At 41.2% G+C, this 22,263-nt stretch overlaps 1 protein-coding gene across 1 annotated transcript in view; it reads left to right on the top strand.

Moving 5' to 3' along the window:
* The window catches only part of LOC119914728 (netrin-G2), a 68,215-nt gene that overhangs the window by 6,078 nt on the left and 39,874 nt on the right, over positions 1–22,263 (top strand). Inside the window, exon 3 of the mRNA XM_038734211.1 lies at positions 7,730–8,373. Within this exon, the coding sequence (XP_038590139.1) occupies positions 7,730–8,373 (644 nt within the window). The remainder of the gene's footprint in view (positions 1–7,729; positions 8,374–22,263) is intronic.

Here is a 22,263-nt window from a genome sequence, read left to right as displayed (position 1 = left end):
AAGCTGCAGAGCCAGTGTTTGTGTGTGTTTTCTTGGGTTTGTACATGTGTGAAAGACAGACTGGCCACAACAACTGACACTGATACTTTAAAGGGACATTTGTCAGCCTGCTTTCTTACTTTGTGTCCCTTATGCTTGAATGTTACTAACCGCCTCCGTTGTAGAGATTTGGGAAATACAGACAAGGATGAGGAGAGTGAGCCTCTTAGCTTTCCAACAAAACTTCAATGCATCAGAATCTATCTCAAAAATTCAGACAGGAAGAAGTCCCCTGGAAATGCCTGTAGACTAGTATTTCAGATGTCTGTTGATTTGTTGGAAAGCTGTAGGAGAATCTCACTCTCTTTGCCACTATTAAGAATGTTCTTGCCGTAGTGCACATTCCCCAAATTTCTACAACGGAGGTGGTGAGTAGAAATGTGCACTATAACAAAAACAATCCTAATCAAGGCAAGGATCAAGAGTCTCCTACAGCTTTCCAAAGCACTTGAAATCAACAGTAATCCTTGCAAATACTTTTCTGCAAGGGGATACTTTCTGTGTTTACTTTCAGTCAGACTCGAAGATAAGTGTTTGATTTCTGTTGATTTAAAACTTTCTGGAAATCTGCAGGAGACACATGCTCATTACACCCAATTGACATTGTTCATCCTGGAGTCCACATTTCCCAAAACTCTGTATCATAGAAGTGGTGAGTAAAATATCATCATAACCGAGGGACAGAAATATAATTTGGCGCTAGAGGGAAGTCTTTGCCAATGGTATCCGATACCGCTGCTTAGAGTTGAAGACTACAAACAGAAACAAACAAGACCTTTGCACTGGGTTACACCTGCTCTAAGTTATCTCCTAAGTTAGGGTGTAAAGTTGACACTAGAGGCTTGGTAACTACTAGTTAGTTTGTAACTAAATCAGCTACTACACTTTGTTGCACCATAATTACTTGGGGTGGAACCTAACTAGTTTGGATGTAAAGTCACAACCAAGGCGAGTTCCATTTTCATGGTTACTGCAACCTTTAGCTTTTTGGCTGGCATGAGCCACTTGGCATCGTAGTTACCTAGAGCGATATTGAAATATCATCTCAATATATTAGGTAATATATTTTTGTGGTGCAACCTCTTTTATTTTAGTAATTTAGAAATAAATCACAGTTAGTAATAATTTACGTAATAACTAGCCAAGTTTGAACTACGCACAGCTGGTGCAACAGGCTGCTGCCCACTACTAATATCTGTATGAGGCTAGCAGCTCAAGGTCGAATCTATGCTCGAAATGTTAGCAGTCGAGCTGCATTGTGAGTAATGTAGACGCCAGGAAAAAGAATGCATGGAATAACAAAGATGGTATCTATGGCTCAGTCTTGATTGTTTTTTAAGGAGCGCAAAGCTAAACTGGTGGAGTATTCTTTAAGAAACACAGAAAGCCCAAACTAATATAGAGATCTCTGTTGCACAACCCACAACTCTATTCTCTCAGTGCTTAAAATCCTTTTTCCAGCTCGTCTGCCTCTCTTTATCTACATCCCATTCCTTTGTGATTGGTTTAGATTTAATAACAGACATCAATAAAAGATAATAGCTTTTACCTGAATTTACCACATCAGTGCACTTCAAGAAAACAGCAACTCTCCCAGATATTATGTTCTTTCAGAGCACTGTATCTGCTGCAAGTATTACATGATTTCCAACATAAGTTCCCAATATAACTCGCCCTGGTCCGACTGTGATGATCTGAGCAGGACAAGCCCTGCTGCCGCCTTGGAGCAGCACGGTGTCCCTGCTCTGTCCTCCTCTCCTCCTCCAGCACAATCACACATGCAGTCAGTAAACATTTACTTTTGCTTGCACGCACACACACACAGACATAAACAACACCCACCCACGCAAACACACACCTAAGACACATTTACACTTGCCGAGTGCTGTTCTGTACTTGGCGAGACATTTTAAAGCAAGCGAATGATCACGGTTTCAGGTAATTAAAGTAAAAGGCAGGTATATGATTTGTAATTCTATACATGTTCTCCATGTATACACATGATCTAGGGACACGCTCATGTATGTACACTTATTTCAAGCAACACACACACTCACACACTGCTCACTCAGGGATCACCAGCATGATGGAAAAACCTCCAACGAAATAAAAGATTAACGTTATAAGTGAAAAAGCAATATCCCTTTCTCTTCCCCTCTGTGGCCTTTTTAATGGGAGGGTCATTTCATTTGATGTTTCTCCAAAACAAAATAAATTGTGTTCTCTGAGTGTGTGTCCCTACCTTTATTCCCCTCGCTAGCAATATAACTTAGAAACTTCTATAAGTGGAGGAAGAAATAAAGAGGAGGGAGAGAGCAAGGGTTTTTTATGACCATGTCCCTGTCAAAATATTTTGACAGGGACATGGTCAAAAAGTGATGAAAGAGAGAAGGACATGCAGAGTGCAATTGTCTTCGTGCTTTATTTCTGTGCAAATGCATAATGGCGTCTTGCTATTTCTGCAGGCAACCAGTAATGTTTTGTTACTGCTGTTGTTTTCAAATGCTGAAATAACTCACTTCTAAAGTGATGTTTGTGCAAGAAGATTTTTGAGGAGGTCAGAGTGCTCACTAACAGTAAGACTTCAAAGCCATAGCATGAGGCCAACTTTAGCACTTGAGGAGTTATTAAGGAGTGTTTAGTATCACTTTGTCATCCCACAAGTGAAAACAAGGAAGTCAGAATAGCAGGGGCATCATGGCGGCTGTTGTCGTGGAGACAGGATCCCAGCGAGGATAATTGCTGGAGGGGCTTAGCAGTGCGGGCCACCTGCCACAGCAGTTGGCCGGGATCTGTGTGTGTTTCTGTGTGAGAGTGCGTTTGCGGGTGTTTGTGGGTGTGTGTGTATCCTGGCATAGATGTAGATGTAGGCCAGGGCAGAGTAGTGGCAGGAGACAGAGTGGGATAAGGAGGACAGGGCACACAAAGGGCTTAACCATAACCTCGCGCGTAAGTCTCTCATGGGGGAGAAAAAAAATCTTCCGGCTTATACTACAGTACATATCACCTCTACTGTACATTAGCTAATCCTAATGGGCTCAGACAACCCAGAGAAGACTGATGAACAGCACTGTGCAGCTTTTAGACCCACCACTCAAATCCAACAAAGAGACAATGAGACATTCCTCCAAGATGATCCTTGCTTCTTGTCTCGTTTGTGGATTCGCCCACACACAAACACACACGCGCTTTCTCTCACACACGTAAACGCTGTCACAAACACACAGCACAGGAGCTAACCTATATGGAGTTTGCGTTGTATCTGGGACACTATGACAGTGCGATCATTTTCAATAGGATTTGTAGGTTGAGGGTCATCCCCAGAACAACAGCCTACTAATCCAGTCCTATGCGCGTAAAGGTGTGTCTGGACTAAGGGCAGGGGACGCGCTAAAGGAGGGCACAAAAGCAGCAGGGCCACTGCAGCCCACAGCAGCTTCCGACTAAAAGTAGCTACTGAGTTTCACTAGAACCTCCTTCATCTGATTCCAATTACCTTTTCCGGTTGCAGTTGTTTATGAGCATTGTAGATTATCATCCTAAGTGTGTTTCTGCTGACAGTGATCTGTATTTCAGTCAGTGCAATGGAGATAATTGGGTTATCAGATAGAGAACAATGCTACTATGTCGTTCTGTTGAGGAGAGAGATAGATTATCATCAGCTTTTTTGGTGTACAGATACTGTAGTTTCACTGCTGTGTTTTCACATGCATTATGATCCTGTATAGTGTCTTCTGTGCCATACAGCTTCCCTCAGCACCGGCTCAGCGTTTGCTTATGTTTGGAGTTTTCCCACTTGGTGTTGTCACCATAAATCAGATGATTTATAATCTCACCCCCGCAGGATTGTAACTTTTGCTTTTGTTATTAGACCACTAGAGTGATTTGAATGACTGCTCACTTTCCCTTGGTACAGTCCAGTGACTTTATTCAAAAGGATGCTACTTCTTGGCAACAGACGTGAAAAAGTGAGCGTCTGAAAAGAAGCGGTGACACATGATCTTTGCTTGCACAGTCCATCGATATTATGCAGCATTGCTTTCACCTTAGAGATTGCATCATAAAGAAGAAACTGCTGTTTAAAGTGATCCTTCACCCAACATCTTTTGAGTATTGGATAATCAGCATTTGTAGGTTTGCAAGGTGGCTGTAGAAAGTTTGGTCAGCTTGATCTGATGTTAGTTACAATGGACTCCAACAGAAACATACTGAAACATCCATAGAAACTTCTCCACTCTTTATCTGTATCCTCAGTATGTTACAAACTCTTCTATTTCCACACAAAATATGGCTTAATTCTTGCAACTTGCATCTCAATCCTCACACATGACTGTCAGACTCGTTAGCAGGCGTGTGCGTTGGTTTGGGCATGTTAAAGTATCCGCCTGCTGCTGACTGCAGCTGCTATTTTCCATCTAGGATGAAACTACCAACTATTTACAGCCAACTTTAAAGACTACAGGGGGTCTGTGTTCGTTACACGAAAGACAGATTTTGGGGGGGATATCGCTTGAAGCAGCTGCAGCATTACATTTTATCAGTGTTCCATCAAATTTGTGTAATTCATGTTCTCAGTGTAACTTCAGTATCTTAGTCATAGCTATAATTTGATAAACGGCTAAGTAGGCAGTCATTTTGGCATGTCAATTTGATGCATCACTCTAATCAAAGTAAGCATGAATCTGCATTAATCATTTCATCCTATATTTCATACATTGCTGCGATTTTTATCAACACCCATTAAGACGTGTCTTTTTGTAAATCTTCTTTGAGTTTAAAGTTAGATATGGTTTAGAAAAGAAAACATTAATGTGCATTAACTGTTTTATCATCAGAGCCCATATTTATGAAAACTAAAGATGAAATTCGGGACTTGAGTGAAAGATTAAAGTGACTTTAACTGCTTTTGAAATAAAAGCTATCAAACGTCTTAGGACTTTAAAATGCTCTTAAAATGAAGCTCCAGAGGTCTTTTAAATTTAAGAGAAAATCCTAGATGGCTTCATTGCAGAGACAGACATTAGCACACGTCTTCTAAGAGCCAGATTGAAATGACTGTATGAAGTACAGTCATGGTCATTGTTGACTGTACACTAAATTTCTATCCCATTCCATATTGGGTTATTTTGTTTCCATTCCGCTTTTAATCCCTATTTATATATTATAGAGACATTAGACTATCATTATTTGTTACTGGAGAAATTAAGGATTTCACATAAATAGACTAAAAATAAAGGCAGATAAGGTAAAGCCTTGTCTCTGATTGGCTGTTCTGTTCTAAACACACATGCATTCCATCGTGTCGGCTGCTTGAGGTTACTGTTACACTTTGATATAAAAGTGTCCTATTATTCAACCTTTTTTACTCCCAAACTGGCTGTTTTGAGCATTTTTGAGCATATTTCTTAAAAGTTTGTTCGAAAGTCGGTGACACACCGAACTGGCTACAACATTATACAGGATTTGTTTTATGTAGGAACATAAAACAACTTTTTTCTAATTCTGAAAAAGATGACACTGGTATGTAAACAGTGTGGACGTAAACAAGCTACTGTTATTCATTTGCTTGTCACATGCAGGTCAAATGTTAAAGTTTTAGTGCCTTGCTAAAGCAAATATTTGATGACACTGTTGCTTAGATTGGAGTTTTCACTTCACCTACTTTGGCTCTCACTACTGCTTGTCATTTGTTCTTTGTCATATATTATTCAAATATCAAATAATATTCCAAAAATAATCTCTGGAGTAAATATTCCTGCTTTTCTCTATTTGGTGTTGTCAACATAATTTACCTTACCAAACAGCATTTCAAGACGATTGGGTTATTTCTTAAACACTACATTTAGAAGTAGTAATAACACTTACGGCAAAAATAATAAAATAAAGAAGAAAGGGGGAGGGGAGGAGAGGAAGAGGAGGTGGAATGAAAAAAAGGATATTTTAAGACATACTCTGCACTCCATCAAGAGCTTGTTAAGCAGAATGCAGTAAAATTCAGAAGGACTACTGGATTCCCAATAAATAAAAGGTTAACATCGGCTATGAAATTTAATCAGTTACTACAACAGGAGAGGAGGTTGGAAACATAGTCGAGTGGAAACATCACAGGCATAATTCCTAACCTAAATAAAATTTATGTATTGTATTTAAAGCAGAAAACTGTTGAGGATTATATTTTGAAAATTAAATTAACTGTATAAGTATAATAAGCCAGTGGCTGTGTGTGATGACATAAATCCTTGTACAGATAATACCAATAATGACCACTTTGATACAATGAATGACTGTGACAAAATAATAACCCCTTATCAGTCTAATTAGTAGAGCCGAGGGGCACGATGAGCATTCTGAATGTGATACAATCTAAACAGTGTTATAGCTCCATTTTGAAAATTAAGCACCAGGAGAGACGACTGTGAAGATCTCTGGGATTTCTTTGTGTAAATATTTAACTTTGGTGGTGATGTGGATGTCAGACAACTAGCTTACATCAGTAAGCTACATACGTTTTACTGAAATGTCTGCAAATGTCTCAATATGATACGCCAGTATTTGTGGAATTAGGGATTCTGGGAAATGGAAATTTAGAAAGTTATATGAAGGGAGGGATTTTAAATTCCACAAAGTTTCGTGGAGGGCTATGAAAACTCCTGATACAGGTCGTGGGAGGTATGGACCCTGACATTTCTTGCAACATAGAAATGCAAGAATGTGATCTCCCAACAGAGAGTGAGAGGCATTTCTTAGTGCAGGTAGAAAGAGACCCGTAAGCTCTCTGTGAGGAGTGTGAATAATCCCGTTGACTTCTGAGTTGTGTAGAGGGGCCACGGCTTGAAAGTCTTGGCATCACTAGTAGAGGAGGATCAATTCTCTGGAGTTAAAAGTGCAGCAGCACTCTGCTGTCTATGCAAAGACAGTGATGATGCACAATCCTCTTGACCTTCACACATCCTGTTGTGTTGTTTGGCAAGTTTACTTTTAAGATCTCTGTCCCTCAGTGCTTTGGCGAGGAACGGAAGACACTCCTCATTTAAATAGACACCGTTCTTTGTGGTTGGATGTTTTTATCATAAACACAACAGATAAAGTACACATATTTTGAATCAGTACTGATATTTGACTACATAAAGGCTTATGCATCCATATGTTACTTGAAAGTTGACTGGGAGGAGACATTAATTCCTTAGCTCAAGATACTTTTCAGTTGCCTTAACTGAGGCTGTAACTACTCTGGGGCCACAAATCCACTCTGACAACAATATCTGACATTAAAACATCCAGCAAAATAATTTTGCTGCAAGACATTGAGTTTTCAATCAATTGATTGAGACATTTTACCTGAAATTACATTTTTGACAAAATCTGTGTGGGGCTGGATTACCAAATGGGCAAAGCAGGCTGCCCCAGGGACCCCAAAGGCCCCATGTTCACTGTGTGGCAATTACTTTGTAGTAATTTGATTAATTGCAATTTGGGGGAGGAATATGGCCCATCAAAGCCTATTATAAACTGAAATAATAAGGGTATTAAAGTGACTTCTGTTTTTTCTTCAGGCTTTGTGTCTCTCTCTCTCTCTCTCTCTCTCTCTCTCTCTCTATATATATATATATATAATATTATTCTCTAAAAGCTGGATTCAATCTCAAACCCTGACTGATGTATTAGTGCTCTGTCTTCATTTGTCCTTTAGGAGAATCCATACCTGTGCAGTGACGAGTGTGACGCCTCTAATCCAGACTTGGCCCACCCGCCTCAGCTGATGCAGGACCGTGAACGTAACGGCCTACTCACCTACTGGCAGACAGTCACATGGAGCCGCCATCCAGAGCCCCTGCTGGCCAACATCACCATGTCCTGGAACAAGAGTCTAGAGCTCACAGACGACATCCAGATCACCTTTGAATACGGCCGTCCTACCATCATGGTACTGGATAAGTCCATGGACCATGGACGCTCCTGGCAGCCCTATCAGTTCTACGCTGACGACTGCATGGACGCCTTCAACATGCCACCCAAACGTGTGCGTGACCTTTCGCCGGCCAACATCACACGGGTCATCTGCACCGAGCAGTACTCGCGCTGGGTCGGCTCCAAGAACGAGAAGAATGTGAAGTTCGAGGTGCGGGCGCGCTTTGCCGTGTTCGCAGGACCACGGCTACAGAACATGGACAGCCTGTACACTCGCATGGAAAGTATGAAGGGATTGAGGGACTTCTTCACCTTCACCAACCTTAGGATGAGGCTTCTCAGGCCCGCTCTCGGAGGCACCTATGTCCAGAGAGACAATCTGCTCAAGTACTTCTATGCCATCTCCAACATCGAGGTACCTGCCAGGTGAGGGTCACTGTTGAGTTGATTTTAACGCCTTGACACATGTTCATCAAGGAGAGCCCCCCCCCCCCCCCCCGACACACACACACACACACACACACAACACACACTGTTTTGCTGCATTTTCAAAATATGAGAGCAGCACAGATGGATGATGGAGCTGATGACGTGCCTCTGCTCTCTAAACCTTTTTTATATTTACATTGTAACGCTACAGATTTTATCTCGCACAGTGTCACATGTAATAAACTCAAACAATTGTTTTGCACAGACCAAAGGCGCCTCTCTTAAGCCTCTTAAGTGTCAGTAAAGTAAAGTGTTCCCGACTTTAAGGCTTACCGTGGTGCAGAAGTTGAAGGGTTTTCACAGGGAATATCCTTTCGGCAGGAAGTAGATTCAGTGAAAACGATTTACACTTTCCAAGTGTCAGTTTTCACAGCTTTGAGAGCCACAAAAAAAAAATTCCTTTCACCTCCATTGTACTGGAGTAGCAGCAGAAATACCACTGGATGTAAGTAGAAAACATTTTAAGTCTTTTTAGAGATGAACTGAACCTTTAACCCTCTCCCCTAAAATAAGGCCTATTTACACATAAAAGACAAAACAGTTTGTTCAGATTAATAACAAAAGATATGTTTAGTAGATCATACTTTCAATCATTAAGCAACCTGCATATTCTTAAATGTCTTTTTACACTCAAACATTACATATAAAGGAAAACCACCTGGTGATGACTGAACCCTCTGGTGTGACATCCGTGCGCACACAGACCCACGTAGCCAGTCTGATCTGAGGGCGTTTAAAACGACCCTTTCTCTCTCAACATGAATCCTGGTCTGCCTGTCACTGGCCCGTGAGGCCAATGATTAATGGCAGAAACATACGGCCTCGGTGGTCTAACGTAAACCACCATCCACATTCTGCCAGGGGAGTCGGGAACCCTTACATGGCAACTTTGTGACAGTGAAGGATGCTCGGCCCGTCATGCGCCTGCTTAGCATCAACAAGCCATCTCTCCTACCTTTCAGAATTATCATTCCAATCAATACTGTGGGCTGACATTTGAATGGTATTTAACATCCTTGTTGGGATGGTGGTGAATGGGAGGAAGGAGGCGTGCATTTGTGTGTGTGTGTGTGTGTGTGTGAATGATAGGGGTGATGGGTGAGGAGGGGAAAGTAAAAATGAGCGACTGTTTGAGACGGGCGTTGGCTGATGTCGGCGTCTTATGTGTATGTGTGTATGAAGCTGAGGTATGGGGGTTGTTTGATGAAGTCCTGAGTGGATGCTGACACAGCACGCACGCGCGCGCATGCATGCACGCACACACACACACACACAAACACAAACACACACAAACAGCCCTCTGGCTCTGTGGAAAAGGCCTGCAGGTATTGATCACAGCCACTTTTCAGGCTCAGCACAGAATCAGAGAGAGAGGGAGAGATCAGCCCAGTACCCTGGGGGTGAAACAGTCCATCACCATGCCAGAATCTCCACACCACCAGCAAATTTAACAATCAACCATCCATGTTTTGAAATATTTCTGGCATTTTTAGTAGTCCACATCTAAGAATTTATCATCTGTCTCGAAACCCCTGCTGTGCCGCTTTGCTTTAAACACCCCCTACACTGTAAGCTCTCAGACTATTTCTCCTCATATTTATACTTCTAGAACACTTTCTTAATTCCTGTCCTCATCCAGCGAGCAGGGCTGGTGGCTTGTGACAGCTGGCGATAGTGTCAGTATGTGCTGGATCTGGTGACAGAAGACCCAAATTTAGCCCTATGGAGATGACTGAGGCCGGTCCGTCTTCCGCCCCGGCCACCCACACCTCCCGTAACATAATCACTAATCAATAAGTTATTCTGGGCAGCCAGCAGGAGTATTAGGTGATAGTGGTGGGGGGTCTTCAACAGTACAGTACAATCATGAGCGTCTGATGCTAACGGCTGGGAAATTGATTTTGGGGAGCGAGACGATTAGTCAATGTTCCCTGGACAAAAGGCTAAGCTATTTCATCTCATCTCATCTGGCCTTAGTAACATATTGGGATTTCCAATGCTTAAAATTTGAATAATGAATATTCCACTCTGCTAGTGCTCCGGCGGGGACAACGCACTGAAATGGGTTTTATATGATCAAGAGCGAGTGGCAGTGTACCGCAGGTCACTGTGGTAATGAGATATGCTGGTTTTATCGATGAAGAGAGGGTTATAGTCACTTCCTGGCCGTATTTGTATGTCCTCAGGCCTCTAGAAGTGGCTCTCTGGCTGAACCCCAGTTAAAAGTAATTATTATTAGTTAACAGATCTTAATGACCTGAGTTGAGCCTGAACAGAGACAGCTAAAAAAGCCATTTTCCCCATCAACCACTGTAAGATGTTACCTCTATGGGACGTGTCTCTTTTATCTGACGTTGCATTGCCAGAATGACTGTCCTGGCTCTAAAGCGCTGGCGCAGGTATGCGGGAAACCAGGTACTCAGGGCTAAATAGTGCTGCCTTATCAATAAACACGTAACCTGATAGGCTATTAAGTGCAAACGCAGAGAAGCTAGAATTTGATGGGGGGGGGGGGTTGTAAATTTAGAATTGTAGATGCGATGAAAACACTCAGCAAACTGGATCTTAAGCAAGTTGTAGAAGGGGATTTAGGGTGAAGGGCATCCAGAGGTGGAGCAAGAATTTTCATGTGGGCAGAGAGAGAAGAAGGTCAAACAGAGGGAATGGAAGCAAAGTCAAATTGGATAGAGTTGATAGAATACTATTATAGGATTCAGTGCCACTCACTTTGTGTTGCAAAGTTCTCCCAAGGTTAACTGTAATGAGCTACAGTACTGACTACAATATAAACTCTAAGCCAAGGTGTTTTGGGTTTTGAAAGCCTCTGGCTTTTATGCTCATTTTACAGGCTATATTCAACCCTTAGATGTGGCCATTTCCATATCACTGATGGGCCATGGGAAAGCTATCTCCAACCGTCAAAGATAGAGTAGCGAAGCCTCAACTCTATCATCATTTACATCAGTGGAATCATATTCACTGGGAAGCTTTACTCATAAGCGGAGCTCTCAAATTCCCCCTCATTCATTGGACCTCCATCTCTCCATCCCTGTTCCCTCTGTCCCATCTGTCAGCCACCCTGCTGGACTGTGCTGTGGACTATAGCGTGCCATGACAAGCCTATAGTCTGCATTATGGATTAGACATGCGTCACGGATTGGGCCTTTTTAATGAAATAAGCAGCAGGTCGTACGGTCTTTATAATGGAATAAAGGAAAGGCTGTAAGCTCAGGAAGAGCCAACTAAGTGGATTAGGGCCAAGAGGGAGAGGAGGAGATGGAGCAGGATGAGGATGAAGACGAAGTCTGCATCGTTTTTCTCTCCTCGCTGGTAATCGCTGCAGCATCAGGGCCACTTCTCCCCGGCCTCTCAATTTGATTGGCCGATGGGGGAAGAATGACATTTAAGAAAAGCCATGTGTGCAGTCTGAGTGTCTGACTCTGAGTCTTCCTCCTCTACATCAGTCAGCTGACCAGAAAAGGTTCAGCACATGTACAACATAACAGCACTGTACTGTTTGTTGTCACCACTGATATTTTTTAACATTGAGAATATACACCTAGTGAAACAAGATTTAAATAAATGCAGCTGTGCTGTTTGTGCAGACAGAATTTATTGTATGGTAATTCTGATCAAATTGGATTCAAAACTAACCCATTATTGGCAATTGAGGCATATCTTTTGAAATATCATTGCAAGTATTGCATTTTTGAAAATGTGTTCCTCCTAATTAGCCTCTGCAAACTGCTGAAAAATGGTGAAAAGAAAGAATTGTTAAAATTTAGAAAACAAATTCTATATAGTGAACCAGCAGAAAAGTTGTATGGCCAGTATGGATTCATTTCCGGTCAAACTGGAGGCAATTTATTTGATAATAGTGTCTCTATTGTGCTGATTATGGTGTTATTTCTTGAGGAATAAGGAACCCCTGAATGACATTTCTATCATATAAAATCTATTGTAAAAAGGCTACAGAGTCTATAGCCACGCTAGTGGCTTTGAATAGGCTTTATAGTGTATGTACAGTGGTGCTTTGAGCTAAACCAAAACCACTCATGTCAGTGCTAGAGGTAAAGTCAGGGGATCACCAAAGTCGTTCATCATCAACTGACAGACCAACATTGTCACCCTACAGTCACTAGCTTGGCTAACTATGTAGGAAAAGTATTAATAATATTAATACTACCACTTCTACTACTGCCACCAGCAGTACAAAACAATGTAGTGATTTTGATATGTAGGCTTTAACCCCTAATTACATTTGATAGGCCCAGTCTTGTCTAAAGACCCTCTCTCTTTCCAACAACTAATTGTTTTCCACTAGTGAAAATTAGTTAAGAGCCAATCTGCCAAAAACAAGCCATATGAATGCTAATGATATTCAGAGTGTTTCTACATGGTCGTGTTGTTTCATGTCTGCTTGACTCATTTATCCGTTGTGTGTCTGTGTTTCTCTCAGTGCCATCCTGGCCCCCCTGCTGACAGAGCTAATGTGCTGAGAGGTTTACGCTCTCGGTCTCCTCACAGACCAGACCAGACCAGCACAAGAAATTTTACTGGTATTTGTTAACATGTTGCAGAGAGCAGAGAAAGGACAGTCAAAGCAGTTTTTACAACTTCTTTAATGTTTCTGTAGGTGTTCTCATTCATCAGCAGAAGTCCTTTGTAATTCTCCATCAAATGGCCACTTTTCTGCTTTATAAAATTTAAAATGCATTTAGTTTAGAAAATAACTTTTAAAAGAGTAATTTATGAAAGATTTTCTGGTGTTGGTCTCTTAAGTTGTACATTTCAGTTCCATTTCTACCTAGTATTAAAATGTGATCATATCTGGATACAATATCTAAATAACGACATTTGATCTGATCTAAGCGTTCTCACTGCATATTGTGATCAGAGCTTAATATGCAAATGAATTACTCAGGGCTGGCAGACTTGATAAAAAAGGGAAGTAATGCCATGGACAGGTGTCATTCTTTTTTGGTGAGGGAAGACTTAATATTGCTGGCCTTGTTTAAACTAGCAGGAAGAGGTGGAGTTTTTCTTGAGAATGTGTCATGTGAGAATTTTCTTTTATGTGAATACATCACTGAGCATTGGGGCCCCAAATGCCCAATACACATCTATCATCAGATTTGCTCCTTTCCATTACACTGCTCCCCTCCTCATGTGTGCTTTGTTACTTGTATGTGTGCAGCGCATCTAGAAATCAGGTCATAGTATAAGCCTAAGAACTCTCACTAAAATCTGATTTGTATAATTTGTTGTTGACCAAAAGACTACATGTTCTGGCTGACAAGATGAAACTGAGAGACGCAGACTCCATTTGCACCTGATATTTACATGTGGTCTGTATAATCCGGATATATTATTTGCATAATGACCCACAGGCACTTTGCGTTTACACCTGACATTAGTAAATGTTCTCATTATCTCAATTCTGCCAGCATTGTGATTGGAAATCAAATTCCGATCACAATCACTTCTTTATACAATAAAGTGGTCATACTATGGATTTCGGGTTCATAATTGTATTTAGGGGTTGTACCAGAACAGGTTTACATGGTTTAATTTTCAAAAAACACCATATTTTGCACATTGCTGCAGCACTTCTTTTCACCCTTGTGTGTTCGCACTCCATTTTACCTACGGAGTGAAGCATCTCACTTCTATATGATCTTTGTTGGGAGTTGCACATGCGCAGTACCTAGTTAAGGATTACTAGCCAATCAGAAGCAGAGTAGGGCAGGTCCTAATAAGCCGATAACCACTTCGTACACGTTCCCAAATTAGCTTCAAAACCTAGACTGGAGCAAGAGTTTCAGAGTGGTAAGTTATTTGTAACAAATTGATCTTTCATATGTAAAGTTTGAACTGTGCACTTTCTCTACATCACAGTAAGAACTTTATGTCCATTGACTGCCTAACATTTGGTAGGGAGGCTGGGGGTGAGGGGAGGCAGCAGGTGGACTTCTTGTCATTGTGTGTGCTGCAGCTTAGTGTGTTTCTTTACCTGTGTTTTTAAGGGTGTGTCTGACTAGATACGTGTTACAAAGTGACACAGATAGCTTACGTAAGTAAAGGCTGGACCACAATCAAGCTGTTTTCAAGCAGTTCAGGAACAGTGTTTTCTGTGGGAGATGGTAACTCCCTCAGGGGTGGCTTTTTCACTTTGCAAACCTATCAGATGCACAAAAAAAGATATATAACACAATAAAGGAAAGGGAAAAAGACAAAAAGCATTATATGATCTCTTTAACATGAGTTTTTCCTTCTTCGGGAAGGATATTCAGATACAGATGTAAATGGGGTACTTGTTCTTGGCCCGTGTGGAGCCACATCTGGATCAGGTTTATTTTTATTAAATACAACTTAAACCCAAACCCACCAGGCAATTATTATAGTTATAGAAAAAGTAAATCAGAAACTTAAGTAAGTAAATGTAAAGCAAAACAAATTGTTTACCTTTCAAAATTAAATGAAAGTCATTACGACTTAACTACTAAAACAGTGATTCCCATCCAGGGGGTCATGACCACCTCAAGGGATCGTTAGATAAATATGAGGGGTCACAAGATGATAAAAGGGAGATCCACTGACTTTACCTACTGTTGTGATGGCTTTCCGCAGTTGTAAAATCACATCTGTGAGTACTACAAATTGCTGTGCAACGTTTCCGATAAGCCGTTAAACGCATTAATCTGTTACTCCAGCTGGACCTCCTGGATCTTATTTCATTGCCTCACCGGTACCTTAAACAACCAGCCGCGCTGTTTTCGGTCGGAATCCCTTAGAGTTGCACTGTTGTAATGTGGGTGCCGGGTTTTGACAAGGAAGATCCACCGATTTAGATCCTTCTTTTTGTATTGTGTCTATTGTGAGGGAGTCTGACAAGGAAGTGGAGTGCAATGCTAAATAGGCGGAGTACTCTTTGAACAGATCACTTGAAATATAAAGCTTTACATTCTACCGATCATATATGCATAAAACAAATTGCAATATACTCATTTAAACTTGGAAATCACAAACCTTCAGTAACCCTGATATGTAGTTTTATAGCCACACTGCTTCCTGAGGGACGGACTAATTAGACTCTGAGTTGCTTGCAGTCGGTGAATCTGACTGTTACAAAGGTTTATTGTTGTACTGGAAGCATGAATGAGGATGAGAGGGTAGATAGCGAGGAACCTCTGTGGCCTCGAGGCTTGTCCATCTTCTCAGCTAGAGAACAAGGAAGAACAGATGCTTCACCTTTGCTCCCTTTTTGGAGCCTCTGGTCTTTTTGTGTCTTTATTATCCATGCAGCGAGGGTGACTTTGACGTTGGAAACTGTCACCACTATTTTTGAATTACCACAAAGTTTTCTTTTGTGTCCTTTGCAGAGTGAAGGTGAGAGGATGGGGAGGTATAAGCCTGGATCAGGGGGAGAGGGAGAGAAAGAAAAAAGGCAGGCAGATGATGGATTAACTCCTAGTTTCATGGGACTAGCTGGGGTGTGTGATTTTGTGATAAATGATGTGAGGTGTGATGCTCTGTAAATATTATTCTCCAGTTCACACGGCCACCACAGAGCACCACAGTAGAGTAGTCTCCCCACATATTCTCCATATCCTCGGTTGAAAACTTCCCGTCTATTCTGTTTCATGAGAAAACCGCTTTGCAGTTGAACACTTCCACAGTTTCTCTCATGAATGAAATATAAAATCCATGTTTGATGTGTGATGAGGAGAACATAGAAGCGGTGGCTTGTGTGTTCTCACTGAAGACAGGAAACCTTGTTGCGTGGCCCCTCCCATGCCGTTCAGACTCCTCCCTTCTGAGCTATCTCCCTTCGAGGCAGTCGAGGCTCAAAAACAGATCACTTTTTAAATCATTCATGAGCTTTCCCCAGAAAAGAAAGGCATGCAGAAAGCTGAGGGACCGCAATGAGGAATGTGTCATTGTTCCTCTCATATGCAGTGATTTATGACACAATGGTTGTAACTGATTTGATAATCACAGTTTATTTCCCCTCAGAAGGGAAGAAAGTTAAAGTCAGCGATTTCGCCTGTTTTCCTTTCATTCCCCCGTCTTTTGTTTCACAGACCGTCTTTTTTCTTCCCCCCTCCCTCTTCAACAGATTTGTCTTTTCTTCCCCCACCTTTCCACCCCACGCTTACTCATCCGATAAATATCCTTTTAAATTCACAAATACAATAAAGTATCCTCCCCACTAGCCCCTGCACTGTGCCTTACCCAGCATCTGGTGAGAAGGGAATCTCTTGATACCGCAAACGTGCTTTAAAGCTGAAAAGCATGCTGGGAATTGTAAGTGGGGGAACATGAGGTAGAGGGAGGGTGTCCTTGGAAAGATGGTTTGTTCTCAGTCAGCCACATTAATTAGCATAGCATTATTACAGGCATGGTGTGTTCAAATACACACTGGCTGTCTTTACTGCGCGACTGTCACTGTCATTACTAGCATGTAGATGGGCAGAGAAAAACAACTCATCAGTCTGAATGCAAGAGACAGAAAATAAGCGTGTTTGTCAATGTTACCGCCTCATACTGTGATCAGTCAGTTTTTGATGTCAGAGACATACACTTTTGCCTCAGTGATGTCCCATTGGGGGCCATGGAGGGTCGAGAGTCTGCAAGTTTTTAATCCAGCTAAACAAGACAGCAGGTGATGTCATGGTGAACATTGTTTAGTTTGGAAAGACTTTCTAATAAGACACAAAATCAGGAACTCAGCAGGAACTGCTAATTAATGAATGACTTACAAGTACAGAATAACTCTGAAAGGTCTATACAGTTAATAATTAAGTGACTTGAGGACTGACTGCCGTATACTATGGTACTTGACAGAACAATCCCAACTCAAGTCTCAGAGCTTTCGATTATCACAAGGTATTCATGAGCAGTCGATATTGACTAGTAGCTACGTACAGCGTGCTAACCTCGACAGCCCAGCTGTCTTCTAACGTTAACATAGCTATCCTTGTTAGCTAGGCTCCTTGCTTGCAAATAACATATTTGAAGGTGGGCCTCTGAGATTGACAGAGTTGTGTTAAGAACATAGGTAGACTAACTTATCAGAGTTAGCCTGAATGCATTAGTCTTGAACAAATTTGAGCATTTTTGTTCATGATACTAACCATTCAACTCTGGATTGATTCAGTGCATGATCATGTTTTGATTCAGATCGTGCACAATGAGGAAGGGCAATTCACAGACAGGTCAGTTGTCAATAGCCACTTTTACACTGATATTTTCCCGGGAGTAGTGCGCCAATACGCTGGCTCACTATGCTGCATGAAAGGTACAGAGCCAAAAGAGGGGTTCGATTTGATCCGCCTCTGAGCCGAGAACATTGGTATTAACAGAGACGGAACGTGAAAAGACACAGCTGGCATGCTGGTGTTGTGTTACACATTACGGTGCTTTTCTACGCCGTTGGTTCCGGAAAGCCGGATCGCTAAAGCACACATGGTTGCGGGATTATGGCGCAAACGCTGGTTTAGTATGAATGAGTGAATGCGGCATATTGGCAGGTAATCTTTCTGCTTTTATTGTGGATCTCTGGATCTATGTGACAGAGGGAGCAAGAAAACAAGCCAGAGTAGGGGTTGAGAGAATATCTGCGCTGCGTGCAGCTCTACAATGAAATATGAGTTTACCCATTTTAAATAGTAAAAAAAAATCAATATGTGGTGGTCAGCATTGATATTGTGGCGATACGCGATAAATCAATGTATTGGAAAGCCTTTTTTGTTTTGTTTCTGTGAACCTACATCCTGACCATTTTCTAAATTAGTCATTAACTCTTAATCAACTGCTAAATTGCACGTAACAAATAGCATTCATCATTACTTCCCTATTATGTACTTCTTATGTACTATTTTTGGGTTCTGCTTAGCAAAGTGTTCCAACACACTCAGGAAAGATGCATCATTATTCCACGACGACTTCGCTTTGTGTAGCTTATTCTCATTATTAAGCAGCAATCTGATACGGAATCTCTAATCTCTCAAATCTTTTTTTATCAACAAAAGGGGATGCAGTGCCTGGTGCGTTAGATTTAAATCATTTACAACAGCATGTAGCTGGAAGAAAACCATGCTAAAAGTTCATTAAATAACATTACACTACAGTCGGAAGAAGACTAGGTGAGACCGCCACTGCTTTGTGTTTGATTAAGAGCTGTCAGTCAATTAATAGATGTTTGATGTCTGTTTTGATAATCAATCAAACGTTTAGTAGTTTTTCAAGCAAATATGCCAAACATTCCCTTGTTTTATTTTCTCAGTTGGCTCAATGTACATCTGTCTAATGCAGAGTCTCTATATAGTGTATTATATAAAGAGTATAATGTTTAGTTAATAGTTTACTGTTAGTATAACAATAATATATTAAATACTACATTCATTCTAATTTCATATAATAGTATACTTTTTACCACTTGTTGAGTATTGAAACCAGTAAGAGCTGTTTCATTTCTGTGGGTTGTTATTTTATCCTTGTGCAAATTCTACATTGGTCTCTAATAATAAGTACTAATTATAAGTACTTGTCAAAAATCATATCAACATTTATTGATTTGCTGTAGCACGTTAAACTTTTTTTAATGTCCCGTCCTTGTCTGTCGGCTCCCACACACACACTCACACACACACCGGCAGCAGCAGAGCGAGAGGCTGCGCCGTCGCGGTGGAATAACATTACGGAGAGGGTTAAGTTAGCTCCAAACTACTGTAACGTTAGGTGATGACAGCTACGCTCGTTTCTGTAAGTATGTGCAATAAAACCATCGCAAGTAAAAAGACAATACTTTATCAATATACCTGTGTGTAGGTAACATTAAACATGTAGAAATGGTTCATTTAATCATCTCAGTCCTCAGTATCTCATCCTGTATGTTTTATACAAGCACAGCTAATGCTAGCTTGGCAGTAGCCAAATGTTAAAAACAAACTAAATAGAAAGCTAACTAAATAGTCTGTCTGGAGCACAGACTGGTCTGTAGTCTCGCTCCTCCTTCTACCTGGTAACGTTACCTGCAGCCAGCGCGAGAGGAGGAGGGACTGATACAGACTGATGTTATTCTTTCTAAACGTCACTCACTTGTGATGTCAGATAGAGTTACTTTGCTGTTGTAAACATTAATGTTGCTGCTCTAGAAACAACATTTAGCTGTATTTAAAATATTAAATTAAAAACTATCAGGCAGTTAATATGTACCCTTCAATATATGTTTATTTATCTCAAGTGATATGTCATCTCAATATATAAGGTTATCGCACATTGAATATTTTCCTCATACCGTGCCTCTACCTCATGCCCATTGGGTCTGGTCTTACCAAATAAATCATCACTAAATAATAGTAAAGTATCGATAGTGGTATCGATAAAGAATCGGATCATTAAGCAGCCTCAATAAGGGTATCAATATCAATAAAAATTAATGATCCCCATCCCTACCAGCGACCCAAACTCAAACCTTTCTATCTTCTCACAGTTTTCTTCTGTCTTTCAGCTTCAGCTGCAGCTGACATCTCTCTGTCTCTGTCATAGAGCGACCGGAGCACCGGCCTCGGTGCTCTGGTGGCGAGTCCGACTATGTTTTGAACGATTAGCGGTGGGGCGGGGAGGGGGGTTATGGTAGGTTGTTGTCTTAAAAATTACTTGCACACTGCTCATGAATAATTCTTCTCTTTGCATGGAGTTTGTTTTTAGAGGCACATGCAGGACTGCAGCGCACACAGAGAAAAGAATGTCTCACACACTTTTACTTTTTTATTAAATCGCACACTTTTTGTGGTTATGTAATCGCACATGATGACATCGCGATTGCGATTAGATTAATTGTGCAGCCCTAATCCTGCTCTTGGCCCTACATGGCACATATTTGAAGACCTGTGCTTTATTTTCCATTCACTGGCCACTAAGCACATTCAAAGTGCATAAAGAATATTGACTACAATAACTACTGTACAGCTTCAGATTCAATCTGCACAAACCAGAGGTCATTTCATTAATTGCAAAATGATGCTGGGTCTTATCTACACAAGAGTATCATTATGTGTTCAGATATGAATGTAATTTCTAAACCATTTTACCACAAGTTATTCATTTATATAGAGATTATTAAGCATCATATCATAATTACAGAATAAGCAAAGTATTTTCTGCTACAGCTCTGAGCACCAGTAAACACTATCCTTTCCTGTTTTTTTTTTGCTTTTTTAACAAAGATCCCCAAGTTTTAGTCCTTGTACTAATTGTCTGGCTAACTGCACTGTTGTGTTTTGAAGCCCTCCTTTCCTCCTCCCCCCTTCTCCTGCTCTGTTTCTCTCTCCTCACCTCCTCGCCTCTCCTCCTCTGGCCCGCGGCTCGGGCAGCTCTCCTCTCGCTATGACTAATGATGTTCTTTCAGTCTCAAGGTTTTAGCAGGATAATTATATTAACCCCTGTCCTCTGGCTGATCCCAGCTCAGCTCCTCTTCCCCAGGCATCCTCCCCTTCACGGTCTCCATGGAATTCGACACTAATACACACATGGCTATACAGGAACTTACAGTTGTGTAGCAGGGGCGCACACTATGTGTGTTTTGTAGTAGTGTGTGACTTTTAGGAGACTTTCTGCAAATTAGTTTATCATTTATATGAGAGGACATGCTGTAAAGAAAATTTGTAAAGTAATTGTTTGTGTGGAAAAAGTAGGTGCATGGGTGAAGACGAGTGGAGGCCCGCCGGTGTGGGTTTGCAAATGTGCTGGCGTGCTAATTTATAATAACATGCCTTCACAAAGGTTCAAAAGTGGGTCCCTAAAGTTCGTGTGGCGGGCATATTATTTCAGAGAGAAGGTTCAGACATCCTGAGTGTATTCTGTTCATTCCAATATACACACACAACATATTTAAAAGATCCTCGAAAGATCCATATCGCCCCAGGGAGTCTGAAGACTCTGTGGGGGTCTGCACAACAGGAACCACCTCCCACCAAACCCCATGTCGTCCCAGAGTTTCTGTCTCTTCATCACTTTTTCACTCCTCCCATTGCCTCGTAAGAGGAGGATGTATAATAACCCCCCCTCCAACTCACACCCAATTTCCTCTCTCCCTAGGTGTTACTCTTTGCTGTAGTGTTCATTAAAACACATTCACTAGCAGTAGAAACTCTGCAGGGAGGTTATGCTCTAATATCCAGCACAGTTATACACAGATCGCAGATCTCAGGACAATCTGGGCTGCATGGAGCAAGGCCGGACTCCCTTTAGTGGAAGAAGCCTTAAGATGCAGCGACATGGCTGCTCCAGTAAAAACAGTGTCAGCCATTCTGCATCATTCATGCTGCATCATGCTGCATGAATATTACAATGCTGGCGTGCAGAGTCTTAAATTACCACCCACCAAGTGCCAAATGCCAGTAAAATATGTCTTGTATGGACGAAATTAACAAGGGTCACCCATCACAGTGGTCAGTGACTTTTGAGAGTGCATCTATTTATGCGTGATAACATTCAGCATATGTTATTTATAGGACAATAACATTTCATTAGTATCATGTGGAGACGAGCAGAGAAAACTAGGTGATATTGCTGATGATGGGACAATACGTCTGCGTACTACGCACAGAGAAGTTTGACAGAAAAAATTGTGTTTTTGTAAAGTTTATAGTAAATGCAATACTTTTTTTGGACATAGAACCAAACAGAAAAATAAAGTAAAATATTGACCAATAAGATTTCCTCATCGCCCAAAACTGTAGCAGTTAGAAATTTTATTCATCCACCACAAGATTACACACTCTTTCTGATGACTAAATGTGCATAAATTGTAAAACATGG

This window comes from Micropterus salmoides, unplaced genomic scaffold (assembly GCF_014851395.1).
Source record: "Micropterus salmoides isolate LMB-PRFRI ecotype aquatic unplaced genomic scaffold, ASM1485139v1 Ms_hic_scaffold_20, whole genome shotgun sequence".
Classification (NCBI taxonomy): domain Eukaryota; kingdom Metazoa; phylum Chordata; class Actinopteri; order Centrarchiformes; family Centrarchidae; genus Micropterus; species Micropterus salmoides.
This window is presented reverse-complemented; position numbering and strand designations above follow the sequence as displayed.